The sequence below is a fragment of the Rissa tridactyla genome, chromosome 9 (genome assembly GCF_028500815.1).
Source record: "Rissa tridactyla isolate bRisTri1 chromosome 9, bRisTri1.patW.cur.20221130, whole genome shotgun sequence".
NCBI lineage: Eukaryota > Metazoa > Chordata > Aves > Charadriiformes > Laridae > Rissa > Rissa tridactyla.
Genome location: NC_071474.1, coordinates 16,447,044 through 16,469,020, shown reverse-complemented (window position 1 = coordinate 16,469,020; position 21,977 = coordinate 16,447,044). Strand labels below are relative to the sequence as shown.

At 37.2% G+C, this 21,977-nt stretch overlaps 1 protein-coding gene and 1 long non-coding RNA gene across 3 annotated transcripts in view; one reads left to right on the top strand and one right to left on the bottom strand.

Moving 5' to 3' along the window:
- The window catches only part of LIPC (lipase C, hepatic type), a 59,569-nt gene that overhangs the window by 11,839 nt on the left and 25,753 nt on the right, over positions 1–21,977 (bottom strand). Inside the window, exons 2-4 of one of the 2 annotated variants that reach the window (XM_054213926.1) lie at positions 5,052–5,239; positions 3,267–3,446; positions 731–848 (exon numbers count right to left, since the gene is read on the bottom strand). In XM_054213926.1, the coding sequence (XP_054069901.1) occupies positions 731–848; positions 3,267–3,446; positions 5,052–5,239 (486 nt within the window). The remainder of the gene's footprint in view (positions 1–730; positions 849–3,266; positions 3,447–5,051; positions 5,240–21,977) is intronic. The other variant, XM_054213927.1, reaches the window with a different exon arrangement.
- LOC128914647 (uncharacterized) overlaps positions 16,487–21,977 on the top strand; it is a 100,846-nt gene continuing 95,355 nt past the window's right edge. Inside the window, exon 1 of the long non-coding RNA XR_008468370.1 lies at positions 16,487–16,662. This is a non-coding gene — a long non-coding RNA (uncharacterized LOC128914647). The remainder of the gene's footprint in view (positions 16,663–21,977) is intronic.

Genomic DNA, 21,977 nt, shown 5'->3' with positions numbered 1-21,977 from the left:
GATGTGGTACTGTATACAGTGTATCAATAACTTATAAATATATTTTCATTACACTCATAATTAGTACAGTTACAAAACATTACAGAAGGTTCAAAATACCACTAGTCAAAACAATGAAGTGTTATGTTAACTTTGTTTACTGTAAGCATTGATTAGGGATACTCTAATGATAAACTTCTTGTAAAATGTAATGCAGAACTGTCTTTTTTGCCATAGGAGAACTGACTTCAATTCACTGTATGAGCAATGTACCACAATTGAAAGTTCAAGCACAATTAGACAATTTCCTTAATGTAATTTTCTTTTTAAAATGGGTTGGTAATAATGAACAGTGTATTTGAATGGCTTTGGGTCAAGACAGTGACCAAAGATCCAAGGTTAGTGGCTAACATTGAGTATAATGTGTTACTGGGAATAGACACAAGATAAATTCAAGCAACATCCAACTTGGAACTTTGGTTTATGGTTTGCGATCCCCACACTTGTATATTCCTTATGTCATAATTTGGACTGAGGTAGGAAAGATAAAAGTTAGAAATGCTATGATACTTCATTTTGAAAAGTGTTTTCATTAAATTTTCTAAATCTAATTTCTAAACCAATGGGATGAAACTTCTGAACTGTGGCAAATACTGCTATTCAAGAGCTAAATATTGATATCACTTTGATACGTATCTATGTAACTTAAATCAGTTGACTGTTACATTTCTTAATATTATAAGTCTTTTACCTGTAATTCTTCCAATCTTGTTTGTACCGCTGATAAAACTTCCAGCAAATCCTGAAACATGAGCTCCTAGGCTGTACCCAATCAGATGAGCATTGCTTCTGGAAAATTGAACCGATTCCTGGAAGATAGCAGCAGCTTGATTTATATGCAGAAAATGTGAAAAGTAAACAGTGAAATACTTACTACAAGCTAGGAATGCCATGAATTACAACACAAGAAATTTGTGTATTTATGATGGAGGTCAAATGAGGTGCATGGATCATGCACAACGTTTCTTTGCTGCCTGAATGTTATTCCTTGCCTCCTTTTCATGCAGCAGGAAAATGCCACACATTTGGGCACTGCTACTTATGTGCTATGCTCAGGAAAACCATCAACACAGATAGTAGGAGTTTTGTTACTTTTTGTTGCAAGTGATGCAAATGTGCATTGCCTTTTGTCTGCAGCATTTGACTTTCCTATGACCATAAAATGGATATCTGTCCTTAAACTTCAGTGTAAAACAATCTTTCATAGGAATGGCTGTGCTTTTTTTGCCTGAGATACTAGCACAAGCCAAATTAGAAGCCAAAGTATGAAAACATTGATCAGACACGTTAAGTGATATGACAATGACATTTCTTGTACGGATTTGTACAAAACTGGGTATCTGATCTGAAACAAACCTATTGAAGCAGAATTTGCTTCAGGCCCTTCTTTCTAGTTGATCAATACTATCTAGATCTTAAGCATTTCACCTGAGCTTCATGGCTCAAAGTTTTTCTGACTTGTAAAGACACCTGTGGCATATTTTTCTTGCAGGAAAGGCAAGCCTCAGTTTTAATTTCATTGTGGACATTGCCTGTCCCAGTGGAGTGGCATTACAGTCTCGATACCTCTCTCTTGTGACGATGAGGTGAAACTTGTCAACCTTTTTTTGAGAGAGGCAGTTCTTAGAAATCACAAGGTCTTACCAATTTTCTTGGCAGGTGCTATAGAGATGGATGCTATTGAGGTTGTTACTGATCATGCCCTATTAACTCTTGGACTAAGAGTGCTAAGATTAATTTTTATTCTTCATTAAAGTGTTGCAGAGCACTGCAGTTCTTGTTACAACCCTTGAAGATATTTCTGTCTGTAAGCAGACAGAAGCATAGTGGAAAGATAGGAGTTGGAATGAAGGGGTTTTTAACTTGTTAAACTCAGGAGGGATGCTTCTCAACAGAAGGAAGGTTTACTGCTTGAACACCCTCAATTGAACACTGTGAAAATTTATGGTATATTTAAATCCTGGAATATATCATGGTACAAGAGAAGCTACCTATAGTGCTGGAGTGAGGACTCGTTTATTCAAGCCTCTATTTGTTTGCTGTCTTCAATGTTGACAATGTGATTTGTCCTCCTGGGAACTGAACAAAGTCCACCATGTGATTCATTCAATAATTAAACAGCTTCAAAATACGGCGTTAGGCTCCAGCAACTTAACCTGCATTTGATCAAGAGCTTGTCTGCAGCATTACAAGGTTTCTTGTAATGTCAAAACAAATAATAGTGACTCTGGGTCTTCTGCCTTCTCTTTTGTACCCATTGTCCCTAACTGGGCATGGTCCCTGACAACAACTTCTAGCCCTGCCATTCCTGTTGAAAGCAGCTTAGCCCTTAAACGATATTTGCTTCAGCTTTGCAGTGTATTTCCGTTCCACCTTAGGATCCCTGTATTTAAATTAATGTATTCAAAAATTCATTGTGAGGTACAGAAGTATAATTTCATTTCAAATTAGATATCTTAAGTTAGTAGTTAGTACTAGAGATAGATGAAATAAGAGTTGCTTAGGGTGCCTGGTTTGTATGAGTGATTCTCATCCTTGTGTTTGCTTTCTGCCTTTTCTTAAATAGTGCTGGAGACCAGTGATCCCTTGCAGACACGTCTGCAGCCCTTTCAATCCAGCCATGGCCGCTGTTCCCTATGTAGCAGGGGTTTTGATAAGTAGTCATTATATTAGTGTGGCTCCATACTCGCTACTGCCTCCGTGTCATCTACCTTGTGAGGCATGTCTGTCCTCTTAAAAGGTCTGCCTTTACGTTCTGGATGTCTATGCCATTATTTTAGAATACTCTTGGGGGAACTGAGGCAAAAATTAGGCACAATGTCATACTTGAATTCTGCATCAAAAGCAGAAATTAAGCACAGATAACGTAAACTCAGTTTACTGAACTAACCACTTGCAAATGACAATGTGTGCTTGCTTTCAAATTGTGGGACTCTGTCAGCTGTCTATACACAGGCTAATTGAAAAGCTAAAGTAGCATGAAATTATCTCACCTCTAATGATATATTAAAATATTTTTATAAACAAGACCACTTGCTTTTTCTCTCTTGCATGATGAGTTTTATGAAGTCATATGAAAGTTTATGGAAGTTTATGTATTAAAGAAATGTCAGTGATTGAAATGAACAGCATTTAACCAGCATAGTATTTCAGAAAGGTGGTAGAAGCATAAGAACAGGTAAATAGGTCTTTTCCAGAGAAACATGTGTTGATCTGGGGGCTCTTACCTCCAGCCATTCCAGGAAGTCTGCTATCTCCTGTCCTATGTAGCGTGTATTTTGTACAGCAATGGGATAGTGCTGGTGAGCAAATGTAAGCCAATCTGCAATGATCACGTTAATTTGTTTATGCTGAGATTTCAGAGCTGCTGCCATTTTCCAAATCCAATCTTCTAACATCCCATCTACCTGTTTTATTAAAAAAAAAAAAAGGAAAAAGAAAAATTCATAAGGGAAAGCAATCTCTGCCAAATACTTCTTGTGAAAAGCTCAAGGAAATGAAAACCATAATATAAACAATGAGGGCTTAATGCTGATAACTAGGTAGGGGCTTCAGCATGCTTCAGTGATGAGAATCTTTGGGTTTTGGTGGACAAAAAAATTAAGAATCTGTATAAGAACTGTATAATAATTAAATGATGTCCCTAAGTATTTTCAGTCATCCTGAGATAATTGGTAGTACTGATTAAAAAGAAAGACAGAAATGCCCAGAAAATTTCTGATTTCCTTCAAGAGCAGCTGTCCCTGTAAATTTAAGCTAAAAGGATTGGAGAGGGAGGGAAGTTTGAAGGTTGCAGACCACCAGGCATTTACGTTCTACAGCCATTCCATTTTGAGATCTGCTTTTTTTTTTTTAAATCATTCTTTTTTTAAGGACCTCATCACAATTTCCTTACCAGCATCAAAGACTGCTTCTGATTCAATGGACCAGAATTATTATTTAATCTATCAGATTTAATTGTTGCCCTAGTTGCATGTCTTTCCTCAATTGATGGAACATCCTTATATTTTCTGGTGTTTTAACAGAATTTGGGAGTCTCAGTTCTGGGTTTCCATACATAATCCTATAAGATCCCAACATCTCTGCAGATTAAGTTAATAATGCATGATTAACTTCAATGGCAGCAGCCTCAGGTCCATGGTTTGTCTTTAAGGTAGGGTATAGGTTTTGAAGAGATTCTTATTTGGGAGGCTTGGCTAATGTAATCTGGGGCAATATTTTATCCAAAGTCAGCTCTGCTGTTATCTGTTAATGGTGTTGTATGCGTCAAGAGTAGTGTTCAAAGTTTCTCTGCATATTTGCAGATGTGCAAGAAAGATCCATTTTGCCACCTTGTGCGATGGCATTGATTCTATGAGAATCAAGGATCTCTTAAAATGACATTATTTCTTATCCTGCCTTTTCTTTGGAGTTGTTTGGTGTTTTTTTTCCAACTGAGAAGCAGATCAAGAGTCACTCTTAGTACTGCTACGCTTTTGAGAAAGGTTTCATGGGGGATTTTTTTTTTTTTTACAGTTTAACTGGAAGCAGTTCAGTGATAATTCATTGATGTTGAAGGCTTCATTTTCAGCAGAAGGCGCTTATAGAGAAGTTCTCTTTAAAGGGGAATCAGTGAGAAATATATGGGGAGATTGTGTGCACTTCTTTTCAGTAAGTCTGTAAATATCTGGCAGGGAACATATCAGAGAAATGAAACTGGTGTTCAGTCCTCCAGAGGCATAGCACGTTAATTCAGCTACTTGTTCGAACTCTGCTGGCTTTAAACCAGGGCTGAATCTAATCCTTGGCGTGGGAATCCCATATGAAAAATTGCTTGTAGACTCTTCCTTCAGAATCTCAGTGGGGAATATCCACTTTGTATTATTTCTAGCCGTGACTGCTATCAGGGAAATCCACCGTCTTTCTAATCGCAGCCTTTCTTCTGAAGTTACTTTTGGCACTAGCATTAATGAGAAGGGAAGTATATAAAATCAGATGTGGTTTTGAATTAAAAATAAAATGTGAGTTCATACCGACCAGCCATGGACTATCATCACCAGAGGAAGAGAGGCATTGAAATGGCATTTATCAAGAGTCTCCAACTGATTAAAAAAAATCTGACAGCCTTCTTCACTTGTATCTGTATAGAGTCGAAATTTGGTTTCAAAGTTTTGCTGATCTTTCTTTGTTCTAGTGTGCTGACTCTGTGATCCCAGTGCCTCTGAAATGAAATCCATAACAACAGTCATAATAGGATGTAATCTAAAACCTGAAGAAGTTACTAGTGAAACACAGTTTATAAGACAAAGTAAACTAGTAAGATTGAAACTCTAGCTATGTATAATTACTCTAAGTAGGCCTAAGATGTACATTTTGGATCAAAAAAGTAATCTCTCTCAAAATTTGATAGTCTAGATGTGCCTCTGAGTCCATCTATTTCAACAATAACAATTACACAGGAAATATTGATCTTAGTGCTACTGGCCCTTATAGAATGCGTAAGTATTTTAAAACCACAGTACAGATGTTGTGATTTTACAATGTTAGTTCATGCACAGGCAAACACATTCATAGGCTATTAACTCTGCAAGGCATATTTCACTAATGTGCATTGGGTAGTAATTGCTGAGCAAGCATCATTACACTAAAATAACCATTTTATTCGGGGTTATAACTCTGCTTAGAGACTTAGGCGACTGCTTAAAACTATTAGACCACATTGTAAATGATTCTTTTTCAATAAAAAGGCAAGATGAAATTTTTTTGTTCTAGTTTTAGTGCTTTTGTTGGTTTTGTTTTTAGATAAAATAGCTTGATAAATATAGGACAGCATTTTCAGAAATGTCTATTAAATACCTGGGTTGGTATCTGTATTTAAGAAGTGGGATCAAGGGGAACTGTGGTCTTATTGACATTATAAGCTTAGAAAGAAAAACATGAATATAGAGAAATTGCTGAAAAATGTAGTAAAATAAAGCAAAAGCTTACAAAAAGGATGTTATGACATGCAAATCTGGTGGTTCTAAGACTTCAGACAGTTTATTTTATTTATCTGAAAATAATCCATGTAATAAATTATTAGTTAAGGTAGAAAAAAGGGGTTAATAGAAGAAAAGTTAGGGTGTGATGAACTAGACAAATAACAGGTTATACTTCTTTGTGTTGGAATGGAAACTTTTAGTGTGGAGAGAGTTTACTAAGAGTTCCTTGGGAACTGTTTTTTTGTCTAATCTTGTTTTAATATTTTAATTAAAGAAGCAGGCAGGAAAGGTACAAGACTAACTGAATTTGGGTGGTGTTTGCTGATACTGAAGGGACGCAAAACATCTAAGATCTAGATGACCTTGAAAATACAGCAACAAAAACAGGTAGAAATCTCATACTGTGAAGTGCAAGGTCATACAGTTGATATGAATTTCTCTATAAACGGGGCTTATAAATTGGAAGTGACACAAGAGTAAAAAGACTTGACTGTAGTAATCAATAACAAAACTGACTGAGTCACTCTTGTGATTTGGCTGTGAGAAAGGAGAATATAATTCTAAGACACATCAAGGAAGATGTTTTTGGTAGGAAAAGAACGTGTTAGTGCCAATAAGTAAAAGGTACTTATTAATCACATACAAAACAGTATGCGTAGCGCTCATTACCAAGTTCAGGTAATACCAATTCAAGTTGCAACTGCTGCTCAGCAGCACCAATAAAATGGTCGGTGAGGAGGCTTTTGTTTTAATTAGACCGAATGGATCACGAAATAGTCTCAGAGGTGAAAATGAAGTATTTTATTCACTGAGAAAGAAGTTAAAATGATCTGTGTTGCAACTGAACTCACATTACTTAAATTTTAGTTCTTACATTTTTTTTTCTTTCATAAAAGTTCCTTAATAGAACATTAAAGAACATTGCTGGGCATGTTTAGCTTTGCTGGGCATGTTTAGCTTGAAGAAGAGGAGACTGAGGGGAGACCTCATTGCCCTCTACAACTACCTGAAAGGAGGTTGTAGAGAGGTGGGCGTTGGCCTCTTCTCCCAGGTGAATAATGAGAGGACCAGAGGAAATGGTCTGAAGTTGCGGCAGGGGAGGTTTAGGTTAGATATTAGGAGGAATTACTTTACTGCAAGAGTGGTCAGGCACTGGAACAGCCTGCCTAGGGAGGTGGTTGAGTCACCATCCCTAGAGGTGTTTAAGAAACATCTAGATGTGGCACTTCAGGGCATGCTCTAGTGGCAGAGACTGTAGGTTGTTTGGTTGGACTCGATGATCTTAAGGGTCCTTTCCAACCATGAAGATTCTGTCATTCTGTGATTAATATTAGAAATATTGTATTGCATTTTATGTTCTAAGCATATTTAAATTTTGTTGTACCTCACAACTCTTATGTCTGTAGATGTTTTCAGAAAACGTCTAAAATCATAGCATATTCATTTCTGTATTATATCTATAAATGTATCCTGAGGTTCTATGACATTGTTGTCTTGACAAGATTTTGATAATTTACAAGGTGCTTCTGACATATTTGCAGACGAGCCTTTATCCTGTGATCGTATGTAGTGATGGGAAACTCCCATACTTATATATTTGCAATAGTGACATCTTATAATGAACAGTACCAAGAACCCTAATGTGAAAGCATGCTGGGTTTAGATCAGACTGTATTTTTGCCACATGTCAGTCTTGTTAAAAACTTTGTTCAAGGTTTTATTTTAGTATAATGATAATACATGATACAAACAGCATATTTAATTTGGTTGAGTGAATGGCAATTCTGGCAAGAAAACCCCCAAACTGAACTGTGCTGGATGTGCACTGTGTTCTATTTGTCGACAATTATTGTCCATTCCAAGTAACTCCAGGCAATGTTACGTTTCATAGCTAGAAAACATTATTGTAGGAAGTTGTTCAGCCTTTTACAAGAGCTGAAATTTTAAAAGCTTCAAAGTTAGTGAAGGTTTGGTTGTCAAAATTCTTAGCTTCAGTGTCTCACATTTTTCTTTAATAGCACTTTTAACTGTGATAGTTAGCTAGGAGTAATTCTGATCATTTCTCTGATACCATGTCTATTTAAGAGCATTTAGTTGGATTATTTTGCTGGGAGAGGACTCAGTTTCTGAAGAAAGTAATATTATGAGAAAGTTAATCTAGAAAAAGAACTGAAAATTGGAAAGAGTTTCAGTGATGTTGATATTCTTAACCTCCGGTTTATTCAGGCTTTGGTGAGTAGTCTCTATACAAAGATAAGCATTGTGTTCTATTTTTAGCACAAAAAGAAAAACAATAAAAAAAAGTAACTTGCGCCTGTTCCATTGTACACATCCTTTCTTTGTTTTATGCCTTGTTTTCATTTTCTTCTTGCTCTCTCAGTGTTTGTGCAATGCAGAGACGCTTTGTCACTCTCCATATTGTTTGTACATACTACAGAATACAAATCTAATAAATAGCTGTTTTCTTTATACATAACCCTGAAAGTGCTTGGGGTACCTTAATGGGTGAGCTTTTGGCTTGCCAGTAAGCCTGAGAGAGGGAATTAAAAATACAGTTTGAACTTCAAGGCTGTCGAAGGTTAAAAGTTCCAATAGAATCTGTTGTGTTTATTAGACAAAGAACGGCTTCAATCTGTTAATCCACGTAATGACTTGGAGAAGGAAATAGTCTGAAGATCTTGACTTCTACAACAGGCTCTCACTAAAAATGTCATACCAGTGACTCAGTGACATAATCAAAGGCAACTGCAAAGTTTCATAGGTCAGTTTACAAAAACAACAAAATAAAACTGCTGAAGATTTTCCTGTGCTAGTTGCAGCAAAATTTGCCTAAAGATGTGTCAGGAATGAGGACAAAATATAGTAGGACTATATAATGTTAAGAGCAAAATTTTAATATTTGCGAAGTCATACATTTGAAATTCATCTTACAGTACAGCATAAAAACTTTGATTAAAATTGGCATTCCCAATTAAGGAAAGTAGCTTTTCTGGCTAGGAGAAATAATATTCAGCATCCTTCTTCCTGTCATGGAACTCTGCAGGAAGAGTTCCTCAATAAGGTCTCACTGAAGAGGCTTGAAAATGGTGTTTCAATGGCACTCACATAATCCATAGGCAATTGAAAAATTAAGTAAGTAAAGCTGAACGGATGCTGAGCTTTGGACCGCTGGTATGTTAAGGATACTTAAAAATCATACACATCAGCATGCATACACACCTCACTACCTAGAGACAACGTATTTTTTCTGATTGCCTTCTGACTCTCACTGCAGCCTCCTTTCACGTTCATGAGTGGGTTTGTCTGAGCCTTAATAAATCTCCTGTACCTTTTGGATGGCTTTTACTGCTTTTCATAAGTGGAAATGTTTCCAAAAGAATGCTTATCTATTGTGATATTATTTTAGTGTGACTAGTGTCCAAAACATGTAAGAAACATGTGACACAACTATAGTGGTCCCCAGAATTAGAGACTTCTGTTGGGAAATCGAGCAAAGGCAGTGACATGTTAATGATTTTTGTTAGGGCCATGGGAAGTGGAATATATCACAGATCCCGTCATTTCCAATAGCCAGGTTTAGTTTTATCGCTTTAAAGGAGAGCTAATGACATGGAAGCCTTCAGGTCTCTCAATTTGACAAATGCTTCCCTTAGAGCTATTCTTCCTAGAAGTGTAGTTGTCCATGTTCCTGTTGGATATGGAAAATCCTCTTCACTAACCTCCCCTCTAAGGGAGAAAGCAGAGAATGTAATGTCTTGTTCAGTAATAGCAGAACCATGATTTTTAAAAAATTATTTACATGTTAGTAAGGAAGTTAGACCAAGATGTTATTTCTCCCTTTTTTTTAAAATTAGAACACTTTCACAAGGAAAAGTAATTTGAAAAAACACCCAGCATTGAATTTATGGCATATACAAGAACTGTAAAATATGTTCAGAGTATTCAGTACAGATCATTGTTTAGTACAATTTGTTTGCTTGGTGGTCTAAGGCAGAAAGGAGTGCAACCTACTCTCAGAGGCTGCTTATATAAAAATAATTGACGAGACCCTTGTCAGTTCATTTTAAATTCTCTACTTATGCACATCCTGCTGCTGTTTATTTGAAATTGCCTCTTTTGAAAACATTTGGGCAGGTGGTAGAGAACAGGTACAAACAGTTTCAGTTCCTCAGAGTGCCTTAAACGGGAGTATTGGGGGATCTGGAGAATAAAATGAGAACATCAAAACAAAAATCTTGCTAAAAAAGCTTGGAAAAGATGATGAAACAGATTAAATACAATTGTGTTTTGGTTTCCGCTTGCTGTTGTGTCTTAGCTATTCAGAGACATATCTCTTAAGTCACCTATGAATCAAATAATGCATTTATATTTAATAGTTTCAAGAGAGGGAGAAATAAATGCGGTGTAACCTGTCCTGTAAGAGACAAAAACTAGTAGCTTATCCTTTTGCTTTCCTCTAAATTATCTGTTTATTATTTACATGTTTTAGAGTATGTATTTTTATTCCTCTTGCTAAATTTGTGGTTCTGTCATTGGTTTTGAACACTGGGTTGCTTCAAAATTCTCCAACAATTACTTCTTTTTGATTCTTGTGCCTTACTCTCTTAATCTTTCTCTTCCTTGTAAAAACCCTTCTGTACTATGTGAAACTTCAAAACGCATTTTTCACATCTCCTTTATTTAGAATCAAGTATTGAAGTGATGGTTGGAACAGAAGGCAAAGAAATAACACCCACCCTCCAAACTGTTAACTGTTCCTTTTGTCTTTTTATATCAGGTGAAAACTTCATGCAAGAATGCTGGTTCTCAAAAGCTTGATATCTTTTTTATTGTCTGATTAAATTCCTCTTTTCTAACCTTCACTGTGACATAATTTAAAAATATTAGTCTGTTCTCCATTAAAAAGGTGAGTTTAAGTACAATAATCAATAACATTGTGAGACTGTTGTTGCAAAGAACAGGGGAAACCGGTGCACAAAGAAACCAGCAGCGCCTCTTTGTTTAGAACTCAGCTGCTGGATCCTGGACTGATGCCCTGTGCAGAACAATCCGTCCAAATCTCTCTCTCTTCTCTTGAAAAGGATGCAGAAGGAGGCACCAACCACACAACCATTGAACAGCTTGCATTATTTACAGGGTAACAAATACGCTGTCCTCCTTGTTTCCTCATCTAAAGTAAAATACTTCTAAATACGAATGTTTAAGTGCTACTTGTGCAATGCACAGTTGCTAAACTGAAATTAGTACCCCAGTGGTTTAATCTGATCTAATCTGAATTTTATGAACATAAATACTGGAAAATCATTACAGTATGTCTTTCCAGGAATGCTTTGGGCTAGCACATAATCCAGATCTCAAATTGTTACTATAAATTAATGTTAACTAATAATCATCTCTGCTCCATCTGTTACCTAACCAAAATTTTCATATTTTCAAGTAAAATTTAAAAGCAGGTATGAGTTGTAAAAATACTTTTGCCCTTCATGAAAATGCTTCTTTTTGAATATATGCATGACTAAATTTTTTTGGCCAGGGTTTCTGCCAAGGTATTCAGATGCTGTTTTGGAGCTTGCATTTCCTTTTTCTTGATACTAAAAGCAAAAAGAAGAAATAGTCACAAACTGCCTGGATGAAATATATTTGTTCGTACAATACTATCAGATAGAGGAAGGGGCAAATGAATAATGACAAATGTAAAACTAAGTAGATTAGGACTTTTCAACCAGAGACAAGACAACTAAGAGTGATATTGATAGAGGTCTATAAAATCATGAATGACCTGGAGAAAATAGAGCAGAGATCACTTGTATGTCTCTCCCAGTACAAGATGTAAGGATTATTTTGGTAACAAAATATTTTTATAGCAAAAGATGATGAAATGGTTCTCCTTGAGACATGTAGTTAATCTGAGGAATTCCTTGCTGGGTATGATGTGGGTATTAAGCATTTATATAAGATTAGGACACACAGGAAGTGTCTGTGTATGAGAAATCCCATGAGGATTACTAAACACATAGACACCACCACTTACTTGGGGAATCCATGAACTGAAAATGGCTGATGACTGGGAGAGTACGTGGAGGAAGTGATATATATATATATATGTAAGCTTTCCCTGCTGAGTATGCGTCTGCTTTTGGCCACTACTGCAGGTGGTTGAACTAGATGGAACTTGGGTTTCATCCACTGCAGTCACTCTTATGTTTGATGTAGAGCTACCTGGCGTTACTTTTGGCTTAGATTTTGGCTGGTTTTTGAAACAGGGACAACCCGTGAAAAGAGACAGGTTTTGGAAATATTTCAGTTGAAAACTTTTTTCCCTCTTTACATCCAAGTTATCAGGGTTAATATTTGTTGTTGTTAAAAATACTTAATTTTCTGGAAATACTTGTTAATTTTTAGTAATTAAAAAAATAATATTGAAATCATAATTGATGAACAGCGTATTTAGGCTAATTTATTTTGAAATGTTTGGAACTTTGATTTGCAATTTTGTTGCTGTTAAGTTTTGGCTCTTTATCTAGTTTGGGCTGGAAAATGTTCTTGGGATATGAAAATATTTTCGTGTTCAGCTCTAGTGAAAAGTTAAGTCAGCTCTTTCCATGGAAGAGGTGGACAAGAGCTAAACAGGAAATATAGATCAAAGGATTCAAAACTGTATATGTACTTGCTTATAACATTGTGATTCAGAGCATTGTTTTCTTCAATTTAATTTCCAAGGGACCAGGAGAAAACCTCTATTACTTCTGTGCGTATCCCTGGAACCATTTCACATATACTGACGCTATCATGACAGGTGTAAATTTTGATTAAAAAAAGACTTGCAAAAGATAAGACATTTTTGGAATTGTATTTTAGGATAGCTGTGCTGGAAGTGGGAGTTCATTTTCTTCCTATGGCCTTACTTATTTTGCTGTGTGATCCTGCAGTGAAATTGCTTGTCTGGTGCCAACTTGCTATGTCAGAAATTCAGCATAACTTCTGGATCACAGCATTCCGTAGGACGAGAAGAAATGAAATATATGCAGCAAGAATGTGTGTTTGAAGCTCAGAAAAAAAAAAAGACAAACGGGGAAATTAGGAGAATGAAAAAAACATAATAATCTTTAGAATATTAGCACAGGAAGGCAATACGAAGTGAAATTCGCTCCCTGGGCCATGGGACAACCCTCCAGGCCAGACTGCTGCATAATAGCTATATTCCCGGGAAGGCAGAGCTGAGGTGGTGGGTGTAGGCGCAAACACAGTATTCTTATGCACAGCTAGTCTTGTCTGCACAGAGAAGTTAGTGAATTGTAGGTTTACTTACAAATTTTTGGTACTAGCTATTCTCACAAACTTCCCTTGTGAATATTTATGCTTGGCACCATTCTGATACTTAGAAAAAGGCAAATGCCTGTCTCAGAGTTTGCATAAAAGCAGTGGGAAATTGAGAGGTCAATGGTACATGGAAGATGACTGAATGTTACAGTGGAAAGGAGGGTGGAAAAAAAGGTGGGGGGGGGGATTTGGATGAGTTTTAGCCTTAGGACTGTAGTAGCAACTGCAAAGAGATGAGACGGCTCTCCAGCACCAGGCAGCCGATTGGTTAAGTGGGGCAATCTGCGTAGCTTGAGTATGATTACGTCCCAGTCTACCCAAGTGACCTTTGTTCAATTCAAGAAATAGGATTAAGCATCCAAAGGTCTCAGTCTAAGAGTGGTGACTTGGCATCTGATCCCTTAAAATTTTTGTACTTCCCTGAAATCTGTATTTTAGAGGAAATACTGGGAAAATTTTTAGGGATATGTTATTGGGAGGTACATTTTGCTTTAATCAGTCTCTCTTCCCTTTCTTCTTGTTTCCTTTTCTCTTGCCTCTCAGACGTGGCCCTGTTTTTCCACTGTGTCCTTTGATATTTTTTTTTTTAAAGAGTTGTTTTATGTTTACTGGCTTTGTCTGAAAGCCTTAGTTAAGCCAAAATAGCTGAGGGGAAATCCTGTTTTTGTAGCACATAGGAACTGTTTGCTTTAACAATCACTAGGTGTGTTCATCTAAGCAAGAGTTTGATGGTTTCAGTGATATGGTATCAAAAGGCTTCAGTCATTTTAAGTGTATCCTGAACTCCTCCAAACTCATCTTTTACAGTGGATGCCTGTAATTATTTCTTATAAAACCTCCACAGTGCACACTGTTTACAAAAGTTATCCCCATGCAATTATGTCTAAAAATGAGACTTCTTATTAAACACTGAATTAATTTTTTAAAAAAATTAGACTCTTTAAGAGGAAGGAAAACTTACTGTGGACATACTTCAAGTAGATTCTGCATATTGAACCAGTGTTAGGGTTTTTATTATCGCTGTCATACAATTTTTGTTGTGATTTTCCTTGTATGGGTGCACTGAGTCCAGATTATAACAATTGCTATCGCTTGAACCATAGTTCACAAAAAATTCTGGAGTGCTTTTGTCTAGTACTCTAGTACAACTCTCTCTTAGTAAAAGTGGTCACTCAATGGCGTCCTACAAAGATTTGTTAGCACGTTTGGGGTGAGCCATTATCAAAATTGGCAAAGCTGTTGCTGAGCTCTGCAGGCCTTTCCAGGAGTCCTGTGAAAATTATTACGCAAGATATTATTTTGTGGAATACTTAATACTATATACATTGTACAACGCAAAAAGTCATTAAAAATGTTAACAGCATATAAAACTTTTAGCAGGAGTTTTATCCATTTTACCTGTAAGGCCAGTCACCCTTGCACAGTGTGATTCCAATCACAGAGACAGGATGTATAAAAATGATCAAAAATGTATTTTAAAAGTCATGATCCTAAGGTCCAGTGAGTTAAATGGCTAGGCAGCTGATTTGTGTTCCATTCAAAGCCTTAAATCTCAATTTCAAGCGAGATAAAGCTGCCTCTCGGAAGCACTGCAAGGGCAAGCAGTGCTGGAATTTTAACCTGCTACTACAGAGATGGTGAGAATTCTCTTTCTGGGCTTCTGGCAATATTTAGGTTTTGGGTGTAAAATTACAAATTTGGGATGGGGAGAGAAAGAAGTTTTGTTTCCTGATGACTTAAAAAATTGTAGGTTTTGAAGCTGTTCCAAGTCCAAAAATATGGAAACTAGTAGCAGTAAATATGTATTAGAGGGCAGTAAAATAGTACCTAATGACATGTTCCAGTATTATTTGGTCCATAATTATCCACTATAGCTATGTCATTTGTATAATTATCTTACGTAGTGTTGTGTAAAGTGCATACACACAGAGAAACATATATATTTATAAAAACCTATACACAATTGTTAAATGCTATGTATAAATATTACAATGCTTATTTGTACTTGATAAAGGATATGGCATTCCCCTCATTTAGTATGAATGAAATATTATTTTGGACATTTGTATTGGAACGTTCAAGTGTTTGATATTCAGAGACCACACACAGAAAATGTCCATGAATGTTTCTAAATCTTGGCTGTGCATCTATGCATTGCTGAACACTTTTTACAGGCCCAGAGCATGGTTCTTAAGGCAGGTGAAGGACGTGCTAACAGAACAGCTGTGGTGGTGTGGGTAAACTTGAAAATGCTTGTTACCTATGGGGGTGGTTAAGCTACTTTCTTTCTGAATCTTTCTCACAGTATAAGCGATGGTGACTGCTGATTTGAGCTGCAAAAGGTTGTCTATTCAAAATATGTAGCAAAGGAATCTGTAATTATTTGGGGTAATGTGATCTTCCCACGAGTCAGGATCTCTCCTTTAAGAAGCTTCCTCTTGCTCTTTCCTGAGTATCTATAGCTTTCTTTTTGCTATGATCTAATGCCTGTATCTGTATAAAGCCTTCTGCTGTTGAAGAGACATTGCCTACTTGAGAAGTGTGTTTGTTTATGTAAACATTGTTCTAGAGACACAGGTGAATGCATGCCCCACTTAAAGCCTAATAGTTGGCACCCTTCAATGCAGTGCACAGACCTTCTAGTTTACGCCCCTTAGCACCATAAGGGTTTGGATTTCTGGAGAAAAGGGACATGCTGGCTTTGCAGGGGCAGAGGAGGAGGAAGGCATAGGAGATGCTAGGACTGGAAGAAACCTCTGGGTCTGCTGGAATCTTCCCCAGTTCATCTCAGTGAGACTAACCTGAATAAAGCTGGAGGATGTGGTTGCTCCATAGACATAATTTGTTGATCATCTTTAGTTATTTTGTATGCGTTAGTGTGTGAAAGATAGTATAAAAATTCACATACCCATAGAAGGGCAAGCACAAAAAGCAAGAGAGAAACATGTGGGATTTTTCTTGTTTTGTTTGTTTAGGTTTGTTGGTTTTTTGGTTTTTTTTAAAAGCATGTCTAGACAGATAAAAAGTTTGTTGACCAAGCAGTGACTAAAATGATGGATCCTTTCCTGTGTGTATCCATCACACAAAGGCAGAGACTGTTCCTTTCGACATGATTTCAGGAAATTATTTGTTTGTCAACTACCTTTCATTTTAATGGGTGTTGCAAGTACTCAGCACCTTATAGGATTCGGCTATTTGTTTTCTTTGGATTTTTGTTTTTCTTGCTAGCCTGTTCTTTAACCCTGTCATCTAGCTCTTCTGAAATCTGTTCTCCTTTCCTCTTTCCTTCTGAGCCAGTGCTGTCTGCTCACGTGAAACCTTGGTTAAGATAAAGCAAGAACTGGTAAGATAACTCTTCCTGAAAAGTCTCTGATCTGACTTTATGCTGCTTTTTTTTTTTTTGCCCAGTTCTACAGGTCATCTGAAAACTGCTCACTGAAGGCAGCTGGGAGGAAGGAGAAAATCCAGATTTAAACTAGGGGATAAAAGTATATGAGGAGTACAAAGCCTCATTCTTCAGGGCATAAGTCAACCACTAATTTTCTGGATATATTTTTAGAATTATTTTTTTCTGGGTTATTCAGTATTGATTTCTCTCTGACCAGATTTTTGGAGTGTCTCTGGTTTGATCAGTTCTGTCTGCTCCTGTAGTCCTAGGTGTTTGGGCTTTGACAGCAGTATGTCAGATTGAAGGAAATTTTAACATTCACTTTCAGTTGGATTATTTTTTATTTACATGTTTGGTTTTTTTATCAGTTGCAGAATGACATGAACCGAACTGTGAAGAATGAGGTTGCTTTCCATATTTTGAATACATAGAAATTGATGAACAAAATCACTATGTTCCAAAGTGAATTATAGTATGACTGTTATGTATTTGTTTTCTAGGACACCTGAAAGCACACACAATTCTTCTTTCAGTTAATATGTCTTAATTATAGATGGCTAAACCTATTGTGAAACAATTGGGAAAATGAATAAATGTATGAACTGCAAGTATTATTTGAAAGTTTGGAATTCCAGATCTTAAAAAGTGTCTCACAATAATTTGCACTAAGTAGGAGTTGTGAGCAGACAACAGGTTCTGCACTGGTAGAACAACCCAGGAATGCTTATGCTGGCCATGATGTTTTGAATCTGTGAACAGAGAGTTTCTGTTTCCCAATCAAAATCTTTTTGTGAACATGTTCCTGATGATAAAAACTATACTTTGAGCAAAAATACTTTTTTTTTTTCTCATGGCATTGTTTTCCTACTGGGTATGGGGTTTTACTTTATAACTATTTTCCATGTTGGAAGTGCAAAGTGTCTTAATTCATCAACTGCTATTGCTCATTTTCTCTAGACTCCTTCCAGCTTCACAAATGTATGAATATGAGAAGAGAATTTATTCTCTGGAGTTTCTTTGATCTCTGCTTGTGATATCTCACTGGGGAAAAATTTGTCATAAATTAACTGAACCATGAATGAGCTGTTGAAATTCTTCACATGTTATCAGATTTGCTGGTGGATGGTTAATGAAACAGTCTTCTGTTCTGTCACCAGGAGCTGTACAACAGAATCCAACAGGGCAGCACAGTGAAAATATGCTGAAGTCAAGTTTGCTTTGCAAAGCAAACTGGATTTGCTTTAGTGGAGAAAATTCAACAAACATGGAGAATATTAAATTTTACTATAAATTTGTGGGGTTTATAAGTTGGAAGTATGAAATCTTTCCACAAGGAGTGTCCATTTTGGTAATTGAGTTCTCATCTTCCAGGAGTAGAAATGTAGGGATTTTGGTTGTGATATTTGCTGGGATTAGAACAGAAGAATCCCCTATAAACTTAAAGGTGAGGATGGGATCATTAAACAATGGATATATTAAATCTGACAGCCTGGAAAGCACAAAGAATCAAGAGTTCAGTTGCCAGATGGTGAAAAGGAAGCTGTTCAGAGTTGATCTCGTAACAGCAAGGGTAACAAAAGGCCTGCAAAGTTCCTTTTGAAATCAGTGAGAGCTGGGAGTACTTAGTACCCTTCATGGGTGCTGACCAGTTTGTGGACTTTTCACCTCAAGAGTTTTCTCTGCCGTTGTAGGAACATTAGTCCACTTAACAGCTTTGCTTGATGACCAGGGACATAGCTTCTGACTACTATACTGTTGTCAGATTTTATATTTCCTAGTTTCTTTCATGTCTAGGAAGTGAGTGTGAAGTGCACAATATATGTATATACAATGTTATTGAATTACAATTGCTAAGGTGAGATGGAGATAACAATCATCATCTGGCTAATAAGGGGACCTCAGTGCATGGATGCTTTCCTGAAGATTCCCATGAGAAGTTCATAGCAGGCTTGTCCCTTCCATGTTAAAGGTCGAATTTGATCATGTGGAATTTGGCTCCCTAATATTTACGCTGATTTACAAAGTTTCCAATTAGTCTGGTTGTAGCTTAGAACAAAAAGGACAGGTAGACAGGTGATAATAGCCTTGAAATCTCAGTAAATCAGTATCTGAGTAGAGTTAGCACACAGAGCCTTGAGAAAGGACATCTCACAAGATGCCATCACTTAAAGTACTCTATGCTGACCATCTCTGAACCCGGATACTTTGCACATCGATAACTAATGTTACCGATTACTTACTTCTGGTCAAGTAAGCAGTCGCATATGCTTTGTGGGTGAGGTATTAGTTGATCAGTGAAGTTATTAATTTAATTTCCCTATCTGTCACAGACATGTCACAGACATGCACAGTAGCCTCCCTGAAGTCAAGGTTAACTTCTCTGTAGCCTCTGCATTGCCTTCTGCCACTTCAGTGTTACAAACTTGTCACCTTTGGGAAGAGCTCAGATAACATGAAGGTAAAATTAATGTACATTAGAAAAACTCTGATAGTGATCATAGCAACTTGCTCAGTTACATGAGAAAGAAAGCTTGTCTCTAATGCCAAAATTCTGTAGTCTTCAGCGCTTCTGAGTGATTCTATCAATTTGGGTTTTTTATGCAGAAATAGTCACCTACCCACCAACGGGTAGAACATGTTAACTGGTAAAAAGCCAGGAGCAGTATCACTGATGAAACCACTGGTAGCTTTGTACAACTGTTTCACAGTGGTTTAGGAAGAAAAGAATATGGAAAGGAAAGAGAATCTTTTAATTTAAAATACCGCAATTGATGTAAAACAGAAACTGATGGGTTTATACTTTGTTGGTTTTTTTAAGTGTAAATGATTAGCTTGAGCCTATTTACATTCAACTTGCATTTTAAGAAGTTCATTTAACAAGTCTTTTTGGGCTCATAAAATAATACATGTAATGTACACATTAGTACAGCAAAGTAATTTCCCTGGATGTAATAACTCTGAGAATTATTGTTTGCATTCTAGTCGTACTCAGGCCTAGTCAGGGTAGGAGCCCTATTGTGACAAATGCTACCAGCCATCCAAGAAGATCAGGGGAACAGGATTTTGTTTCGCTGAGAACCATATTGATTTAGCAGAATTTTTCATGAGCTTGGCTCATGTCATTTTCATGTCCTTAAGCCTCACTTCTGGTTTCTTTAGGTATGTGTGCCTGTAAATCAGTTTTATATGGCCTTAAGACAATCTTATGTGTTCAGCTGGCGCATTGGAGCTAATTTTAAAAAAGATGCAAGACTGGATGTACCAAAAAACAATGGGAGAAGATATACATCGCTGAGAGTGGAGACATTCAGAATTAGAAATTATTGCTCCTAGAGGTACAGGATGGCGTTGTCACCAATGCTTTTCAGCTGGTGAGGATCCCTGCCCGAGGTCTGCTGGGCAGGGATGGTGTGCTGGCTGTTGTAGTGTTGTGATGCCAACCTTGGCGCCAGGATGTGCAATGACATACTTTGCTCTGTAGGGAAATAAGACTCATGGAGGTTTTACTGAGACGCGTATGGTATCAGTGAGGGTGGAAACCCCTGCTCCCAAGGCAGGGCCCAGGCCTGGTCCTAGGAGTTGCACATTCATGGAGGTGATAACGGAGAACTCGGAAGTCCCACTCCCCCATTCCTGAGCAGTGCAGGCACGATTCTTGGACTCATCTGATTCAGTTCACTCATCCAATGTGTGAAAATTCACTTTTCTTTCTACTGGGTTAGTTTGCTGTTGGATTAGCAAGGTAAATAGTCTCTTGCAGCAATTGGGTAAGTCAGCATAAGGAGCAAGAAAGAAATGAGATCACAAAAACTCCAAATATGAAAATCAAAATGGAGGCAGGACACATCTAAAGACTTAAGAAAAAGTGTCACCCAAAAGCAATGATTGTAGAAAAATTTACATTTTAATTTGCTCAAGATTGTTCTGTGAAAACTATCAACATAGCCTGCTCAAATCTTCCCTTATTTTTCTATTAGCATAAGAAAAACTATCTTCGAAAGTGCCTGGAAAGCTGATTTTATAATCTCTGTGTTCATTTGACTAGCACAAAGTATGTAGGCTCAGAAGTTAAAAATTCTCCAAATAGTTACAGACCAATTGTATTTGGGCGACAATGTGAAACTTCATAGAAGTGGCTGAGAAAAACTTAATGAGACTCTCAGAGGACAGCTGGAAGCACATTCCTCTCTAATGCTTGAGAGGCGACACAGCAGAGCCAAAAAGTCTCATGAATGCAATGTGGGAGAAAGCAACAGTTTGCTACCAATCCAGAAATTGCCATCTCTTATATTCACAAGCCCAGAAGAGAGATCAGTGGCTCAGCCAGACAGCCATTTTTGCTGCTTGGTGACTAGCTGCCCTTGCTGAACACGGCAAGCCTACAAAAAGCATTAGAACAATGTCAGAATGACAGATTTTTGCAGCCCTTCTGTGCAAAGTATAGATGTGACAAATAAAGGCATCAGAAGATGTGTAATCATAATTATGCAGTAATTTATGAGAACAGCTCTGTGAGTAAAATCCTAATGGTCATCCTTTCGACACTCTTGCCCAAGTAGTTGCAAAGTGGGGAGGCTGAACCATGGGCCTTGGCCTGTAACGCTCTGGGCAGGGGCACTCCACCGGGTATGGCAACAGCTGGGTGCCGCTGCAGGTCAGAATCTTGTAAATACAGGTCTCCATGAATGTGAGGAGACAAGAATATCTTGAGAGAAGGAAACCTGAGTGCACCAACATGGAGGTTACCTTCCTGTGCAGAATTGAATTTCTGCCTAGGAATTCAATTCTGCATTGTCCTCTTAACTACTCTAGTTTGTCAAAAGCTGTTTTCCCATATTGTGCATAGGTGGTGCATGTAACACTGTGTTTCATGCTTCTGACTTTGGTTGGCATGTTTTATCTAGAATCTGTCATATTTTGTAGGGGAAAAAAAAGAAAGTGGGACTGCTATTCATATGCAAAGAATTAAAGACACAAAATGGGAGGAAATCTTGTATAAAACAGCAGTTTAAAGTCCTCCCAGATGGCTTCTTTCGTTTTACTATATACAAACTCACTTTTCAGTTTAAAAACATCTTTTTTACCTTTTTTTTTAACTTTTGTAACAATTGAAACAAAGCTATTTGGATTCAGAGTTTCCTTTGTATATAAGAACGCAAATGTGCTTCAGAATGTATAACACTCTGCTGCAGAAAACCAGTACTTTAACACTCATTAGAAAGAAGCGGATTATAGCAGTGGACAGGCATCTTTGTCTGCATGCATCTGTA